Source organism: Phyllostomus discolor, chromosome 4 (genome assembly GCF_004126475.2).
Source record: "Phyllostomus discolor isolate MPI-MPIP mPhyDis1 chromosome 4, mPhyDis1.pri.v3, whole genome shotgun sequence".
In the NCBI taxonomy this organism is placed as follows: Eukaryota; Metazoa; Chordata; class Mammalia; order Chiroptera; family Phyllostomidae; genus Phyllostomus; species Phyllostomus discolor.
The window spans coordinates 110215037-110240569 of record NC_040906.2 but is presented as its reverse complement, the minus strand read 5'-3'; the positions used below and the strand labels follow the sequence as shown (position 1 = coordinate 110240569).

Below are 25533 nucleotides of genomic sequence, written 5' to 3'. Positions count from 1 at the left end.
GGACATGCATGAGAAACCAATTAGGCAATTACTGGCAGTCTGTGAGTGAGACGGCAGGAGTGGGACTGGATATGCAACAAGGGTTCTCCAGAGCTTGGTCCAGATTGGAAGCAGAGGCTGAGAGAAAAGCCAGGGGCCCTGCAAGGCTGCCACAGCCATCTCGGGCGTGGTGAATTAGAGGTGCTTTAGGAGAGAATGGTGGACACGAGCTCCTGACACTTGCATTTACAGGATTCAAGCTCAGGCAAGAAGTGCGGGCTAGGCATAGAGGTGGGAGGCGAGTAGCCCGTGGGTGGGAGGCAATGCAGAGTTGAGATCTCCCAGGGAGAGAGAAGGGAGGGCCCAAGGGTGGACTAGTAGAGGAGAACCACGTTTCAGAGACAGGCAGAAGGCTCTGCGAAGGAGGCAGAGGTGGGAAAGGGAGGTTCAGGGAGCAGGGCGCCCCACAGAAGCCAAGGGCATGAGATGTGTCCCATAAGTCAGTGTCAAGTGCTACAGAGGGGCTGAACAGGACAGGGAGAAAATAGGTGACTTCATGAGGACAAGTATTTTTGAAATTAAGTCCAGACTTCTTGACTTATACTCCAAATAATCATTTAACAGCATGTGATTTATCAGTAAAAGAACAGTTGAACAAATAATGGCACATCCACTCCAAGGAATATTAGCTATTAAAATGAATGAATTAGACCTATGCCGGCGGATCTGAACTGTGTGAGGTACTGAGTAAGAAGAGCAAGAAACATTAAGTGCTTGTAATATGATTCCATGTTCACTAAAGCAATGACAAAAACCTTGTGGTGTATGATTATATGAGAGCGTGGAAGAAACTGGGAAGATACAGGCAGAATATGCCTGTGTGTACGTTATATTTACCTGACGGGGGGAGGGGAGGGGTACTGGAGGGAGAGGGAGGTACAGCAAGGAATGGAAAATAAAACAGGGCTCTAAACACTAAGACATGGTTATATTCATGCATTTTTATTAAACTATATAGAAAATTAAAAAAAATGACACAGAGATGACTTGAATCAAATCTACATTGGGTGTGGAGTGGCCCTAATCTGGTGGTAGCTGTGGTGAACCAGCAAGGGTCTTGGCCGTCCTCCTGTGAGAGACCACGGCATCTACGGGTGAGGAGACACCGTGAGGGCATCTGGGCCACATGCAGCCAGCAGGTGAGTGGGAAGAAGCCACCCGGGGTATCCTTTAAACCATGGTATTAACAGGAGGACTGAAATTTGAGAGTTCATGTGAACAGCAGATTAGCAGCCAGGGTGGGCAAAGGCCTGGGAGAGCGATAAAGGAAGAGTCTGTGAATGCAAGTGAGCACAAAGCCAGGTGAGGGCGTTAGAGGGGACCGCGGCCGGGCGGGACAGTGACCGGGAGGCCCATGGAAAAGCCCCGAAGGCCTGCCTCCTGAATAGGATGCGGCTAGAAATCTCCCAAGTTATGGGAAAAGAGAAAACTGGAAATTAAAGAATGACAACTATAAGAAAGTTATCAATCAACATACACACTTTTAATTGCAAAAAGTAAAAACTCTGTTACATAAAACTTTAATATACATACATTCTTTACATGGGGGAAGTCTTTACAAGTTCATAGTACATTAAGTTACGGTCAACATTCTGCACTGAACACCTAACAGCTTAGACCATTCACAGCACGTGTGATTGGGACAGGTGTCCATCCTCTGCTCAGTGGGACCACTCAGGCCAGCACGCGGTCAGCTGTTCGGTTCCTGTCTGTGATGACAGCGGGGAAGAGGCTGAGGGGAGTGTCTGCCTTACTTCTGCCTCTCCAGTCCCCAGCTGTACCCCCACCCTGCGCCTCCCCCTGGCCTGTTGCTGACCTTCCCACAGGAGGCAGGAGGAAGAAACCACAGACAGCATTTTTCTGAGGGCGAAACTGTAGAAACAAGTTTGGAGGGAAAGTTGCCTACGATGAGACTGGGGGTCCCCTCTGGGAATGCCACGTATCTGTCTGATCCTGTCATCACTTCGCTTAATAAGCGACCATTTGTTTCTGAAAAGGTCGCAAGTGCTCGGAGGGGCTGAAGTTTGAGGGCTGGGACACTGCTGAAGGGTGAGTTAAGGTGGCTTCACAGGACGACCTCTCTACCCCTCGGAGCTGCGGGGACTGAGGAGGTAAATGAGGCACAGAGCAGATGTCCCCACTCCTCAGTTTCCGTTTGAAATGGGAAACGACACTGGTTTCCCTTCTCTGTGTGGAGCCTGCAGCTGGGCCTCACCCCTGGATCGATGACAGACGCACGAAGTGCAGGAGGAGCAGTCCCCGGGCCAGCCCCACATCTGGACAGTTCAGGCCTCGGCTTGGAGTTACACAACATTTCTTCTTTCCCTTCCTCTGAAAAGGTCTGGACTCCACATCTCCAGAGAAAGGGAAATGACACAGGTATTTAGCTCTAATGCTTAAATTATACAGGGCAGGGAAACCAGAAACTAAGGGGCATGGATAACAGACAAGTTGGCTGGAAGGTATCTCACCAAGACCAGCACTTAAAGCCAACTGTGTCCAGGGCGGGTGGGCTTGGATGTGGTGCGTGAGATGGGGCGCCTGTCCATCTTCTCGGAGATGCTTCTGTGGAAGAAGCTGCCGGCAGGTGAGGCAGCCAGGGATACCCATGCCCACGGTGCCACCGCGCATCCCCAGGGCCTCCCGGTTTTTATTTGCCACAGGGCTGTCTCCACAAGCACCTCACCTTCCTAACCTCCTGCCCCTGACACGCATCGCTCTGTACACAACATGCAAAAGTTCAAACATGGAAGATTTCAGCCTAACTTACTATTTCAAAACACATCTCTGGCACTTCCTTCCATCAGTGGATTAACTAAAAGTTAATGAATGTGGAACTTAAGAATTTAGGATAGTTTTTCTTCCACTGCTAGGGGAACTCCAAGCCGAAAGCCCCTTCTGTTTAATAACTGATCCACAAAATGTAGACGAGATGAGACGGCCTCTGCCCATGCACCAGATAAGCAGCTTTCCCTTTTCCCTACAACTTGGCTTCTCCTGCTGGGTGAGAGTTAGATGAGAAGGGAACTTCTGCTCTGGGTTTTGGGGGGTTTTTTGAATTTTATTTATTTATTTTTAGAGAAGGAAAGGGAGGGAGAAAGAGAAACGTCCATGCGTGGTTGCCTCTCATGTGCCCCCTACTGGGGACCCGACCCTCACCCCAGGCACGTGCCCTTCCTGGGAATGGAACCAGTGACCCTTTGGTTCCCTGGCTGGTACTCAATCCACTGAGCCACACCAGCCAGGGCTGCTCTTGATCTTTAATGTTCTCTATGGAAGCCACTAGTTAATGACCAAACTCATCCAGACTATTAGAATGGCTGAGGCCATCATTTGCAGCTAAGGAACTTGAGATTTTGTTAAAACAACTGTTCTCGCACTGAGGACTATGCTGGATTTTGGAAGAAAGGAATAGAAAACTGAGACATGAAAAACAAGTGATGTAAACTCCAAGAGGACCCACAACTGGAAATGGGCGGAGTCCCTCTTCTGGTCACACATCTAGAAATGTGGAGTGTTGGGAAAATGGCTGGACACAGTCGTGTTCCAGCCACACGCACTCTTAAGAGAGTTTTCCAACAGGGAGGGAAAAAGTGAAAGACTTTTTATAAAAGTCATCTGGTTAGATTCTCTCCTCCTCCATTTCTGTCCAAGACAGTTTTAAAAACAAATTTTGAGGAGCTCCTGGCTTGCTGACCCTACTCCTAGGTCCTCGGTCCTCCTAGGTGAGGGCTCACGGGGGCGAGCACACCACCTCCATTCTGGGCACCACACGGTGCCAGGGCAGTAGAACAATACGCTGGGGAACTAACATCTCCACCCAGCACTGAACTGTTCTAAGCCCTGGTTTCTTTATTTGTAAAACAAGGACCTAATACCTACTGTACAGGACTAAGTAGAGATTAAAAGAGACCACAGACTACACAATGTTATTATTCCTTTCTCTTTAAAAAAATTGCACCCTGGCTGGCATAGCTCAGTGGATTGAGTGTGGGCTGTGAACCAGGCATTTCAGGTTCGATTCCCAGTCAGGGCACATGCCTAGGTTGCGGGCCATGGCCCCCAGCAACTGCACATTGATGTTTCTCTCTCTCTCTCTTTCACCCTCCCTTTCCTCTCTAAAAAAATAAATAAATAAAATCTTTTAAAAAATGGCAAGTTCAGCCTATTTAGGCTGTTTTATATGCTGCGAAATAGGTGGACTTTGTTTTCATAAACCATTATTAAATTAATCTCTTCCCTAAAAAAAAAAGGATTGGGGAAAGGATAAGCCCCACCTTTTTTCATAAGCCAGAACAGGTGTCCTGTCTAATATGTGATCCTGAGGCCTCTGGCCTTCGGGACATAAATGCTTCACACGGTGCTGACACAGCCTCTCAGATCCCCAGAGAGCTGATTTCTGGGGATATGAGTGTGTGCTCCGAGAACCTATAAGAAAGTGAACCTAACCCGTGTGTGGAAGTCAAGACACCTCTCAGTAAACACTCGGCGAACTTGTGAGCAAGTCCCTCTTCCCAGAGCCCCGTGGTTTTGTCCTTGCTGTGGTGCTGGAGGTGGGAGCTGTTAGGTCGTCCCACCATCCTCCCGACCCTGCTTCCTCATTAGATGACCCTCTTCCCCACACCGGGTCATGTGGGGGGCCTTCTGCTCTTTCCTGGAAGGAGCTGAGAGCAAGCTTAGCACGGGAAACCAAGCAGCATGCGCACACAGAGACTCGGATAACCAGGAAGGGGCTGGCTCGGCCCCCAAGCCACTCCTGTAGGACCGGCCACCGGTAGATTTGGCTAGCCCGAGTTAGCTTGTGAAGAAGGCAAATTGTTTCTATGTATTCAGTAATTAAGAGCAGAAAACCCTCTCTGGAGGATTTCTCTTCTAATATAAAGCTACATTCAATTCTGAACTGGACAGATTTTAACAAACGAACAGTATATGCACAAGTCTCTTAGCAGCAGCCATACCATTCTCTGGTGACGGGGGCCGAGGGGACTTCCCGGGGTGCCTTGGAACAGCAACGCACACAAGGGTTTCTTAGTTTTCAAAGTTTTGAACTGAAGTTGATATTTTATGAACATTTAAGGTGTGAAGAACAGGAGTAAAATGGGAAAGGAACACAGGGTAATTCATAAAAATGAAACAGAAATCTCAATCATTAAAACAGTTGCTTTGCTAAGGAAGCCTCTCTTTCCTTCACCCAAAGGGCCTACTTTAGGGAAACTGAGTGGCCTCTGAAGAACTTGTTTACAGCCCTGACTGCTGTGGCTCAGTTGGTTGGGTGTTGTCCCGCAAAGCAAAGGGTCGCCGGTTCGATTCCCAGTCAGGGCACATACCTGGGTTGTGGGCCTGGTCCCCCGTCAGGGTTCACCCAAGAAGCAACCTGTCCATGTTTCTGTCGTGTATCGATGTTTCTCTCCCTTTCTTTCTCCCTCCTTTTCCCTCTCTCTAAAGACAAATATAATTTTTTGAAAAAGGAATTTGTTTACATATAATCCTCCCTTCCCAATGTGCAGCGGGGATAAAGACGTGGCAAATTCCTGAGAAGCCTGCACAGAGCTGGCCTCTGAGTGATCCCTCTGATCGAAAACCTCTTAAACCGTAACTGCTTAGCAAGCGTGACTCGCACATGTTCGAGTTTTTGCTGCATTAGTCAACACAAGGCGCTGATCTTTTTACAGAGTAATTCCCTCAGGTACAGTTCATCCTAGTTTCATTGAAGCCTGCGGAGGAGGCTCTGAGTTCCCACCCGAGCTCTGTGAACCCTGCTTGTCCTTTACAAGCCCATCAACAGGCAGTTCGAGTGCTCGGCGAGCCCTCCTGCTGCCAGGAGATGCGAAGAGAGACGGGCCTGGGGACGGAGGCAGGGTGCTCCCAAGATGAAGGGGACCCTGCAAGGAGTGACACCCGCTTCCCTTACCAATGTCCACCCCTGGTTCATAGCTCTGCCCAGACGCCTCCCGTATCCATTCCATTTCTGTCGTTCAGAAGCAGGGGTCACAGTGGGCTTTGTTTTCTCATGCCATCTTGGTGATGGCATGACCAGAGAGGCCAGGTACCTAGCAGTATCAATAAAGGAAACAAGAAAAGAGCATCCTCATTTACACTATTTGATTAACATACTAAAAGCACTTAAGGGAAACAATGAGCAGAACGCATTACCCAATCAAGAGTACAGCTTTATACTGTTACAAAAAATAAAAACCTCACCTTGTTTCCCGTACAAAGAGAGATCATTTAAAGACAGAGGATCACACAGCGCACACCCAGCTGGCAAGCACTTGGGGTCTGGAGTTCCTTCCCTGACCACATTACAACATCAGCCTGACACATCTGTAAAACATCTTCCCTGCACAAGGCAGACCCTGCAGATCAAACCAGGGAGGCACCCTCTCCCGGGCCAGCATGTAACTCATCCCCCTCAAGACACTTGGTAAAAGCAGCACAGTTGACAGAATGACACTGCCTCGGCAGTCAAGGGCCCTGGCCCAGCCAAGGGAGGGGGAGCAGGAACCGGAGTGCCAAGAAACCAGCCAGACAGCCAAGGGAGATGGGAAGGAGTTGAGACTGGCGAGGGATGGGGCCGGGGAGGCAAAAGAACCAAAAGTTAAAATGGAGAAAAGTATTACTTTAGGAGTAACCACTTCAATTAGAATCAGACCCCGGGCTGGCATCACTGAGACTTCAAGAGCCATGGATGCTGGGAAAGAAGTTCACTTCTTGAGTGCAGTCCGAGGTTATCTGATCTTCGAGTCAGTGGCTCTAGACCCCATTCTGTTTGGGAAACGGCAATGGCCTCTTCAATCGGCAGCCACGGCTTTCCTAAAAACGTGCAGGACGGCGTGGCCAGGAAGACGGACACGCAGGCCCATCTGCTGAAGGGTGGCTCTGAAGTTGGGACTGGTTTGGCTGCCTTCTCTGCGACCAGGGGGCCAGCAGAGGGGAGTGCGGGGAGGCACCACCCTGCTCCCTCCCGAAGGGCGGCCTCCAGGTTAAAGAATGAGCTGGAGGAGCCCAGCCTCCCACAGACAGGTACTGGCACAGTCCTGGCCAAGCCTCTGGAGGGCCGGGCTCTGGCCCTTGGCTCCGGCACACAGGAGGGGCTCACGTATGCATGCACAGGGCAGGGGACTGAGTGACCAACCCCTAAGAGTGGTGTCATCATTTTTATTTCCTCCTTTCAATCTGGTCTTCAGCTCTCAGAGCTGTTCCTCAACACAGTCCTGTTTCCTACTCTTCCGAGAGGGTGGTTGCATCACAGACGACCAAAGGCTGGAGCCCTCTGACCAGAATGTAGATATTCCAGTGATTGGCATCAGCATAGCCTTGAAAGGAAACAGCAACAGGAAAGCATGTGAATGTCGGGACCGGGTGCACCTGTGGGCATGAGCAAGGCGGGTCTGCCAGAGCCGCCCTCAGGGCACACCTGCAAAATCAGGCAAATCTTGCTCTGAAGGTCTTTTAGCTCTTTCTGGCACAAATACTCCCAGTTATTACCCAGCTTCTCTGAAACCTGACACCCAAAAAGAGCCTCTTCAAACCAAAAGGCTCCATCACCGCCCCTGACCTGGGCCTCTGTGAATTACAAGGCAGCAGGTTTACACAGGCAGGATGCTCTAGGTAACCCGGTGCTGGGCTTCGAGCCTCAGGCCGATCTCATGTTTTGCAGCAAGAAGACAGGATGGGTTTGGGGCTGGGGGAGGACCCCTGCCCAGTTTCCCTGAGGTTATCTACAACATGGCCTCACTGCAAAGCATCCAGAGTGACCCAACCCAGCACTTCCTAAATTGTGTTTGACAAACAACATCCTGTAAGATAGTCCGAGGAAAATGGGTTCCATGGCCAAGTAAGCGAGAAGCACTAGGTTCTTCCGAGGCTTTTCAGAGCCTTTTGTACACTGATGTGCACTGTGTGTCACTGAGACAGTCAGCTGACCCAAGGGGCCCTATTTGCCAAAGAGCTGCTGTTCCCACCTCCAGGGTCATGAATGAGCTGTAGAACTGTTTAGGAAAGACTGGTCTGTATTATTTAAGGGGCTAGAAAGGTAACCTTAAAACCTTTAACAGTTCAATAATCTCCTGATGGAAAATTTTCTCGAGTACTGATGGACTCTACTCATCTTAAAACAGAGAGCACTGAATAGAATCTAGTCTCTCCCTGGTGACTCCAGGAAGGTCACTAGGAGCAGTGACTGTACAACGTCAGCATATGTGAGGGCTCCCGCTCCTGGCCCATCATCGTTCTTGAAAACGCCCCCATCACAGGCTTCTGGCGGTCTGTAACCTTGCCCCTTCCCCTCAACCTTCACAGGACAATGCTTATTTTGTCAAAAAACACAGAACTTGATTGTCACACTGCTATTCTTAAGGGTCCCTGGGGTGCCCGAGGCACCCTGAGACACCCTGCGCTGTCAGGTCTGCCCTCCTGGCCGTCTTTGTGACTGAGGCAGCCGAGGCCATCGCTCCTGCTCCTGCCACTACTCAGACACCCCCTGTGCTCCCCGCCCTTGTCCCAGACCTGCCCTCTTCGTCTTGTTCTCTTCTGTCTCCTGTCCCTTCTCCACATTCCTGTCACGTGGCTGGCTTTTCGTGGACACTGTCAACCGCAGGGCTCCTTTCCCTCTGGTCCACAGGCCGGCCAGTCACAGCACGGCTCTGGATTTTCAGGCTGTCCTGGGCTATCCCCACTGGACTTCGGTGCTCAAAGCTCCCCTGACCACTGCCTGCCACCCATTTTCTTCTCTTCCCCCAACCCTGTAACTGGCACTCTAGATGCTGTGGGAGCTGGAAAGCTGGCATTTGGATAATTAAGGTGTTCTGTAGTTGTCTGAACCGTCAGGCACTTGTAGAACACCAGACAGAAACTTTTCCATGCACAGCTACCTACTTCCAATCCCAAATGTCACACAGGCTTGTGCAACAGGCACACCTCACGGGAGGGTCACTCCGCTGCAGGAAAACAGGGTCAGAATCATTTCTACACAAGAATCTCCTTTTATGCCGTAACTCCCAGGGGCCAGGCCAGCTGTGCTCCACTATCAGTTAATGCTTAATTTGCGCATTTTTATTTTTTCATTTGTAAATGGAAATAAAAGTCATTTAACTTGAATTAAACCTTGGCACAGTATGCAGTCTACACCCTTCTTCCAAACGAGGTGAGGAGTTTCTAGGGACTGGGGTTCTCTGGGTAGGTAAACTAAAAGAAATCAAATGCAAAACCAGTCTGGGCTCTGCTAGGGACTCTAGGCAGGAAAAACAAGGAGGGCGATGGTGACTCTGCTGATCTGTTTGCTCTGCCAAGAAAACGCTACAGTCAAACTGATTGCTACTAACAGTAGTTGACTTAAACCTGTTTCCTGGAACAGATTTCTAGAGTACAACACACAGAACCCGTCAGAGCCGGGAAGTCATGGGGCCAAGGGTGGGTCATGACTGCGAGTGAGGCTGCGGCTCGGCTGTGGGACCCACACGGAAGGTGGTGTTTCCTTGTGTGGCCGGTGCCCTCACGCGCTGCCTGCACTGCTTTATTAGCAAAATGGGTTTCCTCAAATCTAAAGTTGTACCTCCCCTGGCTTGACTCTGCTAAATGAGATACTTAAGAGACTTGAAGCTTTGCTTAACAGATGGTGGGGCCTTGGAATGGTCACCTCTCCTCTCTGCATCTTAGTCTCCTCATCTGTAAAATAAAGGATTGCTCTAAATATTTTCCATAATCCTTTCTAACTTGGACACACATATTTTAAATGTTTATAGAACAAGACTTTTCCCCTCTGCCACATTTTCTCATTAGTTGTTCCATCTCAGCATAAATAGTGACCCTGCTAATTAAAAAGTGCTCTTTTTGACTCTACTTCACTGATCTTTGTGAAGGCAATATTTAATTCTTACAATACTTTTTGAGTTAAAAACAGAAGGACCCTGTGGCTGACCCCGCCCTCCTGCACCCCACCTACCGATGTCCCCTGGCCCTATGGGCGTCACCAACATGCTGCAGTGCGTGCGACACTGGGAGGGCGGGATGAGGTGCAGCAAGGCCTCGCCACTGCCGATGGTGAACAGGTCATGCATCTTATGTGCCTGGAGGGAAAGTGGGGGGAGAAAGGAAGGAAAAGAAAACAATAAGACCCAGGAGTGTGGGATATTGATACACAAAAACCCATCACATATATCTCTGAGGTTCCTATCAGCCTAAGCAAAAAGGAAAATAGCACCAATAACACAATTCTCAACTATGCCCGAAAGACAAAAACAAATTAGTTTCTCCAAAGCACAGCTCGTCTCCCAGTACTGAGAGCAGGGTAAACACCTCTTGTAATGGCTGCTAATGAGACACCGTGTGGCCCAGTGGATGACAACCTCAACAACGGCCCTGTAGCAGAAACTGCACAAACTTCATAATCCACAGCTATTTCTAGCCACGGCTTCAAAGTAGGCCAGAGGCAAAAATATCTCTTTGCAATTTAACGAAAGTCTAACAAAGCCTAATACATGTTGGTCTAAGAATGCAGTCTCCCGAGGGTCTGGTCTGATTCAGACTTTTAAACTAATCCATGTCTACATATCCTTTGGGCAGCGTTCCATGGAATATTCTTTTTGACTGCCGGAGTTTTGATAAGAATGGAACAGTGGCAAGGTCAGGTTCACACTTTCCGGCAAGACCCAGGTGAGCAGATATGTCATGTTCCTGATTAACACTTAATGACGATAAGATTGCCCTCTGATTTTGGAAACTAAGGATATGTGCCCGTGGGGGCAACCACCGCCCTCCTGAGGGAGCACTGCTGCTGCCCACGGGCATAAAAGGCAGCCGCTGTCTGCCAGGCACCGCTGGGAACCCGGGTGCTGGGCTGGGACAGGGAGCGGGGGTGAACGGAGAGGTTGACCTTGCACGGACTTCTCTTCCTCCCTAGTGAGAGAGAACCCCTAGGCCTCCCCTCCCAGCCCCTGCCCTTCTGGCAACCCGTTTATATGCCCACATAGAGCAGGGATCAGAAGTCTGACTCCCTGGGCCACATCCCGATTTTCTCTTCACCACTTGGGGCCTCGAGAGTCTTGGGTTTTGGTCCCATCTTCTCCTGTCCCTAACCCTGGTCTCTCTGTTGCTTCCACAGGCCCTGGCCGTGACTCTGATTCCACGGCCACACTAGAGCCATTTCAACCGTTGCCACAGTGACCGGAAGCAGACTAGGGAGGACTAGTGTCTTGAACTGCCTGCAACTGACTGGTACCAGCAGAAGCCCTGATAACTGCAGTCTTGAAAAAAAATCCCAGAAGACCAAAACCAAGTGGATGTATTTCTTTTCATATAAGTCTGAGAGGAGGAAGGACCATGTTCCTCCACACCCAGGATAGGAAGAAACAAACACCACAATGGAGCAGGCCAGCCACAGGCAACACTGTGGGGTGGGTGAAGGGGGCTTCGGAGCCCCTCACTTCCGTCCCCAGCGCTGCTTAACAACTGAATTCCCACTTCCATGCCCCAGTGCTGCCTCTCGGGTCCTGAGCCCCCAGACCTGTGACATTCCCAGGGTCCAGGGCCCAGAGACACAGATAACAGGGTGGGGAAACAAGGCTGTGGAGAGCTGGGGACGCGGTGGGGAAGGGACGCTCTGGACAGCCAGGCTCTCGGGATGTTCGCCTGTGTGGGCCCTTCCCCTCCCCAAAACATGTTTGAGAACCACAACAGGATGACTTTGGTAGGCATCTGAGTGACTCTGTATTTACCCCTTTGGCCAAGCTCCTTGGTGTCCCCGTTAAGCAGATTAGTGAAATGAACTTCAGATTTAAGTGGGAAAATCAAGATAAAGTTACAGGCCTCGCCCAGGAGTATGTTATAATTATGAAGATGGAATCATACTGGGGCCCCGGGTTCTTGCCAGGGACAGCAGATAAACTTCTTTAAAATCTGAGGAAGAACCCAGCACCTCCACCCTGCTGCTGGCCGGCAGTTCGTAGTTCTAGACAAAATAATTGTTTTTCTAGGCTTTAAAATTCCTTTAACATGATTCAGCAAATTTGAAGCCAATAACACAACCCAGAGTTGGTAGGCGCCACAGTTTGAGAAATTTAATTTTTTTACAAAGTAAAAATTCCTGTTTGTAATTCTTTCAAATCAATCCAGGCTCAAAATCCTTCCTCAGGAATGAGACTCAACAAAAGAGCAATTCGGAGAAGAGTAACCGGACACAAACACAGAACAGCTCTGCAGAGCCCGCCGGCCTCGGAGAGTGAAATGCGGGCTCCAGGGACTCGGCCTCTGGCTGAGGTGAGAGGTCGGCCGCCTACGCTGCACTGCCTGCCTGGGCACCTGCCTGCCAGCCTGTGAGTCCCCAGACCCCTCCGTGCTCTCAAGCCTCTGCTTTTCCAATGGTCTATCTGAAGTTCCTCATTTATTTCTGGGGAAAGCCAACCTGGGAGTGAGGGTAAGGGAGAACCCTACTACTAACTTGCTGTGTCCTTGGGCACATTAATTAATCTCTGTGGGGCTTAGTCTCCTCATTTACAAAGTGAGTAAGGTGGACTATTCACTCACACAGCATTCATTTATGGTTTGCCAGCTTTCTACTTTGAGGTAGAGAAGTCAGACTAACTGTATGCTCCGGTCCCTTCAAAATTTAGAATTCTACATACTTGGATGCAGAAAAGTGGCTGCAGAAGGGAGGCTGACGAAGTAACTAGGCTTTCCACAAGCATGCTTTCATAAATGAGCAGGCCACTGCAGGTCTCCCGGCTGGCAGGAGGAGGAGAAAACTTCAGATGATGTGAGTGTCCCTTTAATTCACCCTCCAAGTTGATGTGCAGGGAAGGCCTTGATTAGGACATTGGTCCAGGTCCCAAATGAGGAAAATTCTGGTTCTAAGTCCTTTCAAAATTTCCTACCTGATTCCTCTCAATAGGTTCTCCTTCAAAAAAGAAGCAATTTTTCAAGGAGGCATCTTTTGGAAACGGTAGGTGGGTGAAAACAGGAAAAAGCTCACGTAAAATGTGTGATCTGTTCAGAGATCTTGTCCTGTAAAAGTTTGAAAGAGAAAAGAGTATTTAAACTGGGCAAGCCAGCCGCCACGACTAACACAGGACTGAGCAAGGGTGGGAAAGCTGTGGGCGGTGGGGGTGGGGGGCAAAATACCAGGACAGTATCTTAAGTATGAGGTCTGTGAAGAATAGTCATGCCATAAATCAATTAATTGTAACATAAACTCTTCAGCCACGATTTGTCCATGTGTGTGGGTGTTTATAAAGTCCAGCTAAAACAACATATAGAGGAAGGAAAGAAACAATCCATTCATTCTATCTTGGAAAAGAGACTGAAGTAATAAGCCAAGCGGAAGAAGACACAAAGCGAAGAGGAGGCAGCAAAGGTCATGAGACGTTCTTCTGAGACAGAGCGCCATGACGTGGCAAGCCTGACTCGCTTGTTAAACTGAGTATCTGATCACACAAATAGCCAATTTAAAGAAAGGCAGAAGCATCAAGTAATTATCCAACAAAAAGTCTGAAAGAGCAATTTTTAAATGCTCTTTTGGAATGGTTCTAGATGAAAATTGGCTTTCCTCTTCTTTCTAAAGAGTACCCCAAGAAATGGGCCACGTCTTCTACGGGACACGGGAAGTTACAGGGAGCCAAACTTGAGTTTCAATCCTGGCTGGATGATGTAGAGAAAGGTCCTTCACCTCTCTGATTCCCATTTTTCTGATCTGAAAAGTGACCATCGTAATTCCTGCTTTCCAGAGCTATTCTGAACATCACCATTAAGCAACAGGCACTAGGCACCCAGGCATGCTGCTTGGCACAGACAAGCGCAGGGAAATGAAGTCTCCCATTCTTTGTGCTCTCCCCTCAGCTCTCAGCACTCGGGACTCACGCTGCATACACATAAATGCTAAACACATAGTTAGAAATAAATTAGAAATCCGGTAGGCAATCCTGGTGTCCACCCACGGTGCCACTCCTCTTGACACAACTCTTCTACTTGTCCCTTTCTCTCTCTCTCATCATCGGCTGGTCCACAGCGAGCACCTGAGGAGCACCTGCCTTCAACAGTGTACTGCAAAGTGCTTGCACAGTGCTGGGCACAGTCTTGTCATCTGGTCTGCCCCTTTCTGCACACACACACACACACAGACTAGAGCCCCTTCTCACTCACCATGGATAAGCAAAAGGGAACCACCGGTGAGGAAAGCAGCGCCACCACTTGGCAAAAATCCCTTCTGTGAAGCCTTCTGTCACCTCAGGGTACTGGCACAAAAAATGCTGAAGCTCCTCAGACAACAGGGGCCTTTTGGTCTTGACTCGGAGAAAAACGAAAGCAATGCAAAACAACACAGAATCACTTATCAGGAATGTCACAGAGCTTGACCGTTTCTAGGCATTAAGTGGGTAATCAGCTCTGGCCATTGCGGCTCAGTTGGTTGGAGAATCATCCCATAGACTGAAAGGTCGTGGTTTCGATTCAGCATCAGAGCACACAGCCAGGTGGTGGGTTCGGTCCCTGGTTGGGGCACATACAAGAAGGCACCCGACACTCGATGGTTCTGTCTGTCTGCCTGTCTCTCTCCCACCCCTTCCTCTCTCACTAAAAGCAATGAAAAAAATACATACCCTTGTGAGGATAGATGGGTAATCAGGCAGTGGGAGAGTCAGGCTTCTTGCTCACCTTGATCAACATAGGATGGAGTCTCTCAAATGTCTTTGGGGCATTTGCCAGGGACACTATCTCCACAGGTAATTTCAGGATGCAACCATTGCAGCTGTCAGGAATGGGGTCAGGAACGGGCTCCGAGTCATTCTGCTCACTGTCATTTGTCCACCAGGGGTCTTCTGAAGAGAGGAAGGGATGCAAAGGAAGCAGATACAGCAAGAACATAGCAAGTAAGTCCAATAGCCCTGGCAATGAAGTAGAAGGGAAAGGGTACAACAATAATTTTAAAAGCCAACGACAAGCGTTGGTGACCTATGAAAAGGTACATATGTAATAAGTAGGCCCTAAGGAAGGAGCAGAGCATGCAGCGGACAGGCTGGGAAAGAGAGGTACTTTTCGGGGTGTAGACTCCTCTACACCTTATGGAAAACATTTTTTAACATGTACATGTATCTCTGAAGTCAAATAAACAAATAAAGTCAAATAGCTGAAGAAGATATTCAGTGACATGGGACTTGGAGGTGTAGTTCTTCCACCATTTTCTAACCTGTGACCCCCACATCTGAACAGTCTACAGCATATGGGGCAGGGGCAGGCAGAAAGGGGGGCTCCCACCATCAGTGAGGAGTCCTACTGCGTGTCTTCTCCAGCACTCTGGGTGTGGGCCTAGACCCTTGGTCGCAAGCCCAAATGGAGGCCAGGGCGACTCTGGGAAGGAAGACTGAGAAAAGGGTGCAGAGAGAAGGGATGGAGGGGAGATAGGATTTTTCAGGCGCCTATCTTTGGAGCAAAGTGATAGCACCACCCATTAGATGGCACTCTATCCCAGCTCCAAAGGAGGTGGGGGCCACTAGCCACAGTTTCTGTGCCCAAGGACTGCAGGTTGGTCAGAAAAGCGGGGGCACCCACGCAGACACTGAAGTGAGAGCAGGCCGGCTCCTGTCTGAGGGGCTGGCCCCATCTCTGTGCAGCCCTCCTCGGTTTCTCTCTGTTCCTTCCTTCTGGCACTGTTCTGTTTGTAGTGTTAGAGTGATACTTCTCGCTCGCTTTTTGTTCCATTCTGGGTTTTATGTGTGTAGACTGAGATAGGTGTTTGTGATAAACTCTAATTTGAATCCAAAATGTTCCACCAGGTGGTTTCTGATTAAAACCCAATGGAAACCAAATCAGGAGAGCGCCTAGAACAAAGGACAACAGACACCCAAATGTGGCTGAGACGTGAGGTCAATTTTTTAAACAAATAAACACACTTGGAAACTGACTCTCGACCACAAAATATTTTCTGTAGTTAGCAGCGAGTTCTTTAACCTGGTTTTCTGACAGCAGCGTTAGAGTGGAGAGGACCCCATCAGGGACAGCCTCTATTTGTTCTCAGCAAGTCTCCTAAGCACCTCCAAGCACCCTCCCTCCCTGGCAGAGAGAACCTGTGTTTCCTCTGTGTTTCCAGAGGAAGCTGCCACCTACCCTTCTCACCTGTCTCGGCCTGTGGGCAGACCACGCACCCAAGGCCCACCGCACCCCTACCTGAGGCGGACCTCTATCCCCCATTCCCACCGTGCACCTCCAGGGCAGCTGGAAACCCTCCGGTGGCACCTGTTTCAGTGGCACTCTGAAGCTGCAAAGCTATCCTTCCTTCCCTTTCTGAAATATTTTAAAATGTTCCTTATTAGAAGCCAAATATGATGAATCCTTGCCAAATACAAGAACTCTGGGTAGTGGACATACAACGAGCCACACATAATCGTAACAACATGTCACAACTATACAGCATTTCAGTTTCCAAAGTACTTGTGAGGGAAGAAGGAAGGAGAAAGGGGACGCATGTGCTAAGCGCCAGGCCCTATGCTAGTCATTTTCACGTGCTGCATGGTTTACTTCTTACCATGTAATTATCGAGGAGGCATCACTATTCTCATTTTACAGATAAGCAAACTGAAAGTGAGTGGCAACAGGAATTTCCAAGGCACCAGAGTGCAGTGGGGAAGAGCACAAAGCACGCGGGGCGGTGTAGCGTGGGAGAGGGCGGGGTGGAGGGTCGCTGAGGACGGCTCTAATGGGGGTTTCGAGGGCCTGAAGCACCTGCAACTCAACTGACAGCAAAACGAGGAACCACAAAGGCCTTTGAGGAGGGACTTCCTGCTGCTCTAGGAAGGTTATTCTGGGTTGTGACTAGGGTGTCCTGGAAGAGGGAGGCCTGTTGTATTGTGGTTTTGACCTCTTTTTTGGTGGGGGGAGGACTGTATTGTGATGAGAGGTGAAATACAGTGAGAATCTAAACTGAGGCAGTGGGCTTGGGAAGAAAGGCGATTCCAGGGGCAGCGATGACACAGTCTAGACACCTGAGCAGCACTTCTGAGAATGTCTGTGCTGCTGACAGTGCCAAGGGCTCCTCCCCTAAGGGAGCTGCCGACACAGGAGACAAGGAGGACCTGAAGATTTATCATGACATTCTGGGCAGGAGGAGGGTGGGACCAGAGGGAAAGGGCATTATTGTGCTTATTCTGTGTAGACATTACATTAAAAAAAAAACCCAGCTTTATTGAGATTAATTCATAGACCATAAAATTCACTCAAAGTGCACAATTCAGTGGTCTTTAGTATATTCATAGAGCATAACCAGCACCATAATCTAAGTTTATAACACTTTCACCCTAAAAAGAAACCCTGTACCTATTAGCAGCCCCTTCCCACTCCAACCTCTCTCCCGCCAGCCCTAAGTATGCACTTGCCTATTCTGGTATTTCATATCAATGGAATCACACAATATATGGTTGTGCCTGACTTTTTTAACTTAGCATAATGTGTTCAAGGTTCACCCACGTTATAGCCTGTATCAATTCTTCCTTCTTTTCTATTGCCAAGTAACAGTCTATTATATGGACATACTACATTTTCTTTATTCGCTCGTAAGTTGCAGGACATGTGGATTGTTTCTACTTTGGGGCTATTATGAATAATGCTCCTATGCACATTTGCATGCAAGTGTTTGGGTGAGCTTATGTTTTCAGTTCTTTTGTGTACACACCTAGGAGTGGAATGACTTGGTCATTTGCTAACTCTGTGTTTAACTTTTTGAGGACCTGCCAAACTATGTTCCAAAGCAGCTGTGCTATTTGACATTCTCATCAGCAATGGATGAGGTTCCAGTTTCTCTACATCTCTGCCAGCACTTCTTATTGTCTATCTTTTTATTACAGCCATCGTCATGGGTATGAAGTGGTTCTCACTGTGGTTTGGATCTGCATTTCCTTGATGGCTAATTATGTTGAATCTCTTTTACTATGCATGTTAATTACCTGTTTTTTGGAGAAATGTCTATTCAAATCTTTTGCTCATTGTTAATTGGATTGTTTGTCTTTCTATTATTGAATCATGAGTTGTAGACAAATCCTCAAAAAAACAAAAAATTGTGAGGGAACCAGATGTAAAAATATGATAGCATTCTATAAAGCTACTATAATTAAAATAGTTACAGTCAATCCTCAGTATTCAGATTCTTATCGCCTACTCCCTAAAATGTATCCATAACCCCAAAGCAGTAGTCTACTGGCTTGAAAGGCACCCCCCCCCCACACACACACGCAGAGAAGCAAACCCCAGCGGAGGTGGGAGTGGGCCACGAGCTGCCTTCTGCTCTGCCCCTCCCACTACAATCAAGTATCCTTTCCGCCATCTATTTAGTGCCACATTTTCTGCATTTTTCTCAGATTTTGCTGTTTAAAATGCTTGTGCATTTGTGGGAAAGAGGGAGTATTAGGGGAACTCTCTGTACGTTGGGCTCAATTTTGCTGTGAACCTAAAATTGTCTAAAAAATAGTTTGTAATAATAATATTTTAAAAATGACCCCTGAGCCAAGTGCCAAAGTACTGTCAAGTGTCCCTAAGTACAAGACTGTGACGTGCCTTATGGAGAAAACTACAAGTGTCAGATGCACTTTGTTCAGGCATGAGTTGTAGCGCTGTTGGCTGAGTTCAATGTTGATGAATCGATAATATAAAATAAGGTGTCTTTAAACAGAAACATACATAAACAAGGTCCCATATCGACCAGCTGCCAATGATGTGGCCAGAGGCTCTCAGGAACCTAACTCTACTTCCCCAACGGGCAACGGGTCAGTATTCACTAATTCAGTATTTGCAGGGACTTCATAGAACATAACTACAGCAAATAATGAGAACCAACTGTAGGGTCTTATAAAGGAACAGACAAAAAGCTTAATAAAATAGAATAAAGAATGTGGTGAGAGATCCAGAATACCTGTATATAAATGAACATTTAATTTATGATAAAGGTGAATCTTAATTCACCGAAGAAAGGATGGATGCAATAAATTATATTGGGACAAGTAACCATCTATTTGGAAGAAAATAAAGCTTAACCTTATTTTTCATTACACAGCGAAATAAATTCTAGATAAAGATAAAAAATGGAGAAAACAAAATTTTAAAAATAATAAATTAGAAGAAAATATGATATGATTTTTATAATTCAGGGAGCACAAAAGGCTTCTTAAGTAAGGCATAAACTAAGATTCCATAAAGAACAAAATGAACAGATTCAACCAGTATTTGCATATAAAAGACAAAGGATTAATATCTCTAATATGTAGTGGACTCCTATTTGATAAAAAGATTCAAATGGGAAAAGAATATGAATATGTAATCCACAGAAAAATAACTATAATCTATAAATATATATAGAAAGACATCTAATACCACTAATAATCAAAGAAATGCAACTTAAAATGAGATATCATTCTTCAGTTTTCTAATTGGCAACACGATGACAATAACCAGTGCTGATGATCAGCTGCATATTTATGAAGACAATTTGGTAGTTAGTATTTATTAAAATTTAAACTGCACATGACCTTTGATCCAGCTATTTTACTTCCAAGAGTCCATCTTACAGAGACATTAGTGTGTGTATATAAAGATAAATGTACGTGAATGTCCCAGGTACATTTTTTATAATTGCAAAAAAACTAGAAACCACTGACTTATAGAATATTCAGAGAATGAAATAATATGAAATCTTGAAAAATGTGTATGCTGGGTTAAATAGTGTCCCCCCCAAAATTCATGTTCTTCTGGAACTTCAAAATGTAACCACATTTGGAAATAGGGTCTTTGCAGATGTAATTGATTAAGATAAGGTCATACTGAAGTAGGATGGGCCCTACATCCAATCTGAATGGTGTCCTTATAAGAAGAGAGAACAAGCAGCGATGCACACACGAGGAAGATTGCCATGTAAAGCCAGGGGCAGAGAATGGAGATACGCCACCGCCGCCACAGCTTAGGAGTGCCAAGGATTGCTGGCAACCACCAGAAACTGGAAGAGGCAAGGAACGGTTCTTCCCTAGAGCCTTTAAGAGCGGGTATAGATCTACTGACACCTTGCTTTTGGACTTCTAGCCTCCAGAGCTGTGAGATAATGGACTTCTATCATTTTAAGCCACCCAGCCTGTGGTCCTTCGTTATGGCAGTCTTAGAAACCAATCTAGGACCTGGCAGGGAAGTTCAGCGGTTATAGCATCATTCTGCTATGCCAAGTGTGTAGATATGATCCTGTTTGGGCACATGCAGGAATTAACCAATGAATGCACAAGCAAGTGGAACAACAAATCGATGTTTCTCTCTCTCTCTCTTCATCTCTCTCTGTAAAACAAATAAATAAAAATTTTAAAAAAGAAACTAATGTGTCCAGCTAAAAATATGTACATAAGCCTTATCCTGTGTGAACCAAAAGTATTTTCTGAGTATGGGAAACACGGTTTATTCATGTATTATTATTTATTGTGTATTATTTGTATTGCAACTGTAAACCTACTTTTGCCCACACCTGTATGTTAAGTATATTTATCTATACACCCATGGAAAAACTCAAGGGTGTATATAAGTTGTTACCAATGGTTGCTTGAGTGGAGGAGTTAGAGTGATTAAGAAATTTTACTTTATTAAAAGTATATTTTTAAAAATAAAAATCTTACACCTTTTAAAAAAAAGATTTTATTTATTTATTTATTTATTTATTTAATAGAGTGAGGAAGAGAGGGAGAAAGAAAGAGAAACATCAATGTATGATTGCATTTCATATGCCCCTACTGGGAACCTGGCCAGCAACCCTGGCATGTGCGCTGACTGTTGAATCGAACCAGTGACCCTTTGATTCACAGGCTGGTGCTCAATCCACTGAGCCACACCAGCCAAGGCAACATTTTACACCTCTTTATTGCCTTTGTATGTAAGTGTTTTATGTATTTTTCCAAATAAAAATTTCTTTGGAGACCATGAAAACCTATGCTAGGGGGGAGGGTTGGGTGGAGGGGCTGGAATGGGAGTAGGGGGGAGAAAACTATACTTGAACAATGATTGAAATAAAAAAAAAAACAAAACCCTATGCTGAGAGTATGAACTTTGAAACGTAGAGTTCGGTCACCTCAGAAGGCAAGAGCAGAGGCACTGTGGCCAGGCTGGCAGCCAGCAAAGGAAGAGTGGGAGTAATGAGGAAAAAGGATCACTGAAATGGGGTAGCTTATGCCATCCCCCTGAACTACGGGAGCCTGAATTTCAAGAAAAGAGCTACTTCTGATTTCTCTGCAACCTTGAGATGACTAATGTGAATGAAGAATGTGCTTCTATTGGGTGGGAAGGGACTGAGGAACAGCCAGGCAGTAAGGTGCCCGGGTGCTGGGAACAGTTACAGCTCTTCCCCCTTGCCACGGGAACCCTAACAGCAAAGGGAGAAGGGCCCAGAATCCAACTCAGTCTCCATCTCTGTGAAAAGGTGTTTTCTGATCTCTATACAACTGGCTGGAGCCACCACACAAAAGAGTGACCAAGGACTACCCTGGAGAACAGCCAACAGCACAGAGTTGACCGTCTCCTGCCACTCCAATCCACAGCTCTGCTGCATTTCCAGACATCCTATATCTCACTTCTGTTTCTATCCACTGACAGAAAGGAGAGAAAAGTCTGTGGAAGTTGGCTAATAACTTCCCAACTTTCTTTTAACTTCCAAGGCTTCTTTACTCTAGGTATCCTCCCTACATAGCTATTTTATATTTTTTAAAAAGGGTATGACAGACAAATGAAAAGCCACATATAAGACTTCAATAAAACTCATGGCCTGTATTCTAAATTCTCACCATGAGTTAGAAACATTTCATTTGAGACGTCAAAAACAGTCTCTGAAACAAAATATGACCTAAAAATTTAAGAAAGGCAGGAACTGTAACCTCCTACCCTCCTGAAGGCAGAAACAATAATCTCCCAGCCTCCGCTGCAAGTCGGGTATTCTGCAGAAAAGAGCCGGGCGAAGGCCCATCGGGAGGCTTCCTAGTGCCTGAGAGCTGTTTACAGAGAAAATGCATTCAGGCTGGCTCGCTGTGCACAGCAGTAACAGGCCCTGGAATTCTGAGTGGAGAGAGTATTTTTATACTGATTATTAATGTGGAGAAAAGAGAAAAGGAAAAAAAAAGATTCATTTCCAGGAAAAAGAAAACCCTACCTCTGGGTAAAAAGGATAGGGAAGAAAGGCACAAAGCCAAGGCTAGCTCTACAGGAGCAGGAGGACTGCCTGCGTTGTTTGCTGCCCTGCTGAGAACAGTGCCTGGCATACAGTGGGGTCTCAGTACACACTCACTGGATGGATGGGTGGATGGAAGGAAGGAAGGAAGGAAGGGAGGGAGGGAGGAAGGGAGGGAGGGAGGAAACCTTCATTTTTCAGAAGCTTTAACAATAGGATTAAGTCCATGAGGAGAAAAATCAAATGTGTAGTCTAAATTTGGAAAAACCTCAAAATAAAGATTAAATGTAACTTTTTTAATTGAATTACTGAATATTTACTGAGAACCTGTATATACTAGGCAAAAAGAACAGAAACAAATTGTCCAGAGTTACTTTGAACTCTTTCAACAATACCTGAGCCCTCACCATAAAAAATCCATTCATTCCTTGGTCAATCTTCATGTACAGTTTTCTCTAATGTACTTTCAAATATTGCATGTTGTATACCATTGTATATTCCAAAGGCCATCTGAAAGGCTAGAGGAATTAGCATTCCTTTTACCTCTGTTTGACAAAGCATCACCGAATAAAGTAAAACTCTTCCTTTTGGTGGCAGTGGGACAGTATGAGACTTCACTGCCAGACGTCCGTTTTTAGAAAGAGCCAAAGCAGTGGGACACAAAACACCACGTGCTATGCTAACCAGGGAACTTCTGAGAGCACCGTTTTCCTGACTCATATTACCTGAATACAAAGCATCTGTGACAAGGAGCATATAAGCAACTATAGTAGACAAAAATGGAAGTGTAGTCAATGATGCCTATGTCTTCAAAGCGTCATGGGTAACCCTGAAGCAGTGTCTGAAAATGAGGTTTGCCAGCAGTCCAGAGAAACTAGCTGTTGTTCCAATCATCATTGTTCCGTATATATTTAAAGTCTTTTCTTTTCTGAGATACTCAATTTTTTTTCTATGATTTCGATGACCACCAATCTTCCACGGTTTGCATCTCCTAGAGAAAGGCTGTGCTGACTACGTGTGTGTGTTGCCGTCTCGATGTCCTTGGGCACTTCTCCGGCCCCCACGGGCACCACGCCTTTCTCTCCCAGGTCAGCCCAGCCTCGAGCCGGAGCACCACCATCTTGGGAGCTCACATTACATATAACTTCTTTACATTTACTGTATCATAAATGTACCCTAGAAAAGCCTGCAAAGCTCACAACAAAGTTTCTGGGACTCTCGCTATTGCGAGCTCAGTATTTAATCAGGCTACTTTACAGCAGCCTGTTTTCCTTAGCACCTCTCCTAGACCCTGGGAGTGAGGGAGGGATGAAGCCTAGATGGTGGAGGTGCCCTTGGCCAGGTCCCCTGCATGTGCGGCAGGATGTCCAGGGCCACTTTCATCACAGCAGTGATGGAAGAAACCCAAGGAAGCATTTTGCCAACAGCCTTGCCTTCAGGAAGAAATGCATTTGAACCATACTAAACCAGAGTTTATTTATATTTATGAGATCTCCTTGCATAAAAATGTCTCTAAACATGAAACTTTAGGTAAGTTAGCAAACGCCATTGGCACATCAGTTTCTGCAACTTTGAAATGAATGCAAAAACGGTAACTGCCCTAAGTGCCTGCGGTGCAGATAGAAAAGACGCTGCACGATGCCTGATGCACAGCAATGCCCGACAGGGCTGGTATTATCATCCCAGGGAATGCCTTGTTCTTCTACTTGAGAATGAAAGAATAAGCACTGCCTGAGGTCCAGGCATTTAATCTTTGGGCCCTGGCCTAGACTCTAAGTCTAATTAGGTCCTGAGTACTTTTTTTTTTTTTTTTAAGATTTTTTATTTATTTATTTTTAGAGAGGGAAGGGAGGCAGAAAGAGAGAGAAACATCAATGTGCAGTTGCTGGAGGGCCGTGGCCTGCAATCTAGGCATATGCCCTGACTGGGAATCGAACCTGCGACACTTTGGTTCGCAGCCCGCGCTCAATCCACTGAGCTACGACAGCCAAGGCTAGGTCCTGAGTTCTAAGTCAGTAAATGATCTGCTACTCCCAACACTCCTCGATGTTTCAACCTTGCCTTGAAAGTTCGTGGTTACACACGTTCCAATAATGCAGTGCAGATACAGAGATGCACCTTTTCCTTGTGTGTGAGAACTATCCCAGGCCTCCTCAGTATTAATGGTCTTATAATTAAAAATTGTAAATGCCCAAAGTAAACAAAATAATTGAGCCTAACATGCTGGAATCTGGCTTCCAGCGTGTTGGAGCCAGCGAGGATGGAGACAGCAGGCAGTTAAGTGTGGTGTAATGGAAAGAATGCTATACTAGAGTGAAGAAACTAAAGTTCAAGTGTGAGTTTGCCACTTTTAGCTGGGTAAGCAAGTTACTTCACCTCTCCTGGCCGCAATGTCCTCTGTACAGAGTTGGGATACATAATAGGTCAGTTTCTTTTTAGCTCTAGGACTCAGTGATTCTACAGAAAGGTGAAAGCCAAGAGAATGGCTGCTGGCAGGGTCACAGTGGACAAAATGTATAAGGTGTGGGGGGGACTGAGAATACGAAGGGAAAACTATGGGTTGGTGAGTACAAGGATAAAGTCAAACAATAAGTCAAACATTACCTGTGATAGAGCAGACAGGGAGGAAGATAAGCTGGGCTGCACGCCTAGGAAAAGACTAATTCAGGAAAATTCTAAAGGACCAATAGCTTGGAGGGTTGCTTATCTTTGGACTTGTAGTACCAGCCAGAAAGAACCTTTTCTTCAGGGTCTAGGGAGCTGAGAGAGAAAGCGTCTGGTGACCTGAGAAAGATGGAGTGCAGAACTGCTGAACCAAACTCCTGTTCTTCAGGCACTGTGTAGCTACAAACTACTCACATCTGGGGTTAAGAGCTCAAACTCTGAGGATGGGCTGCCTGAGTTCAAATCATAGTCCCATTACTTGACTAGCCTTGGGGCCTTGGGCAATTGACCAAATCTCAATGTACCTCAGTGTCTTTGTCTGTAAATAGGCATAAAACAAGAACCTACTTCATAAGGATGCTGTAAAGATTAGCTGATACATGGAAAGCCCTTTGAACAGGGCCTGGCATCTGGTAAGTACTAAGTGTCATCTTGTTTATTTCCTGCTGCAAAGAGGGATGTTTACATGACTCACTGCAGGTGTCACTTCATGCTCGACAGGATTCAGGGTGGGGTTTCCTGCCAGGGCGAACCCTAGAGAAACAACCTCCTTGCTGTTGCCTTTTGCTCCCTGGATGGAGTCAAGAGGGAAAACTACCCACCATCATGGGAGGAAACCTACCACCTTTGCTGGTGGTGCCTCTAGTACATCGCCACTGTCCTGCTGCCCC

At 46.7% G+C, this 25533-nt stretch overlaps 1 protein-coding gene and 1 pseudogene across 12 annotated transcripts in view; both read right to left on the bottom strand.

The window, feature by feature from the left end:
* Positions 1 to 1500: 1500 nt before the first annotated feature.
* Positions 1501 to 25533, bottom strand: part of C4H6orf89 (chromosome 4 C6orf89 homolog) — a 38751-nt gene continuing 14718 nt past the window's right edge. For 6 of the 12 annotated variants that reach the window (XM_036024037.1, XM_036024040.1, XM_036024042.1 and 3 more), the window contains 6 exons: positions 14683 to 14846; positions 14173 to 14312; positions 12909 to 13038; positions 9983 to 10106; positions 9593 to 9705; positions 5684 to 7355 (listed from right to left, as the gene is read on the bottom strand). In XM_036024037.1, the coding sequence (XP_035879930.1) occupies positions 7230 to 7355; positions 9593 to 9705; positions 9983 to 10106; positions 12909 to 13038; positions 14173 to 14312; positions 14683 to 14846 (797 nt within the window). In that variant the 3' untranslated portion in view covers positions 5684 to 7229. Of the gene's footprint in view, positions 7356 to 9592; positions 9706 to 9982; positions 10107 to 12908; positions 13039 to 14172; positions 14313 to 14682; positions 14847 to 25533 lie in introns of all 12 variants that reach the window. The other 6 variants (XR_004902731.1, XR_004902730.1, XR_004902732.1 and 3 more) reach the window with 6 other exon arrangements.
* On the bottom strand, positions 22498 to 23614 carry LOC118500395 (annotated as a pseudogene).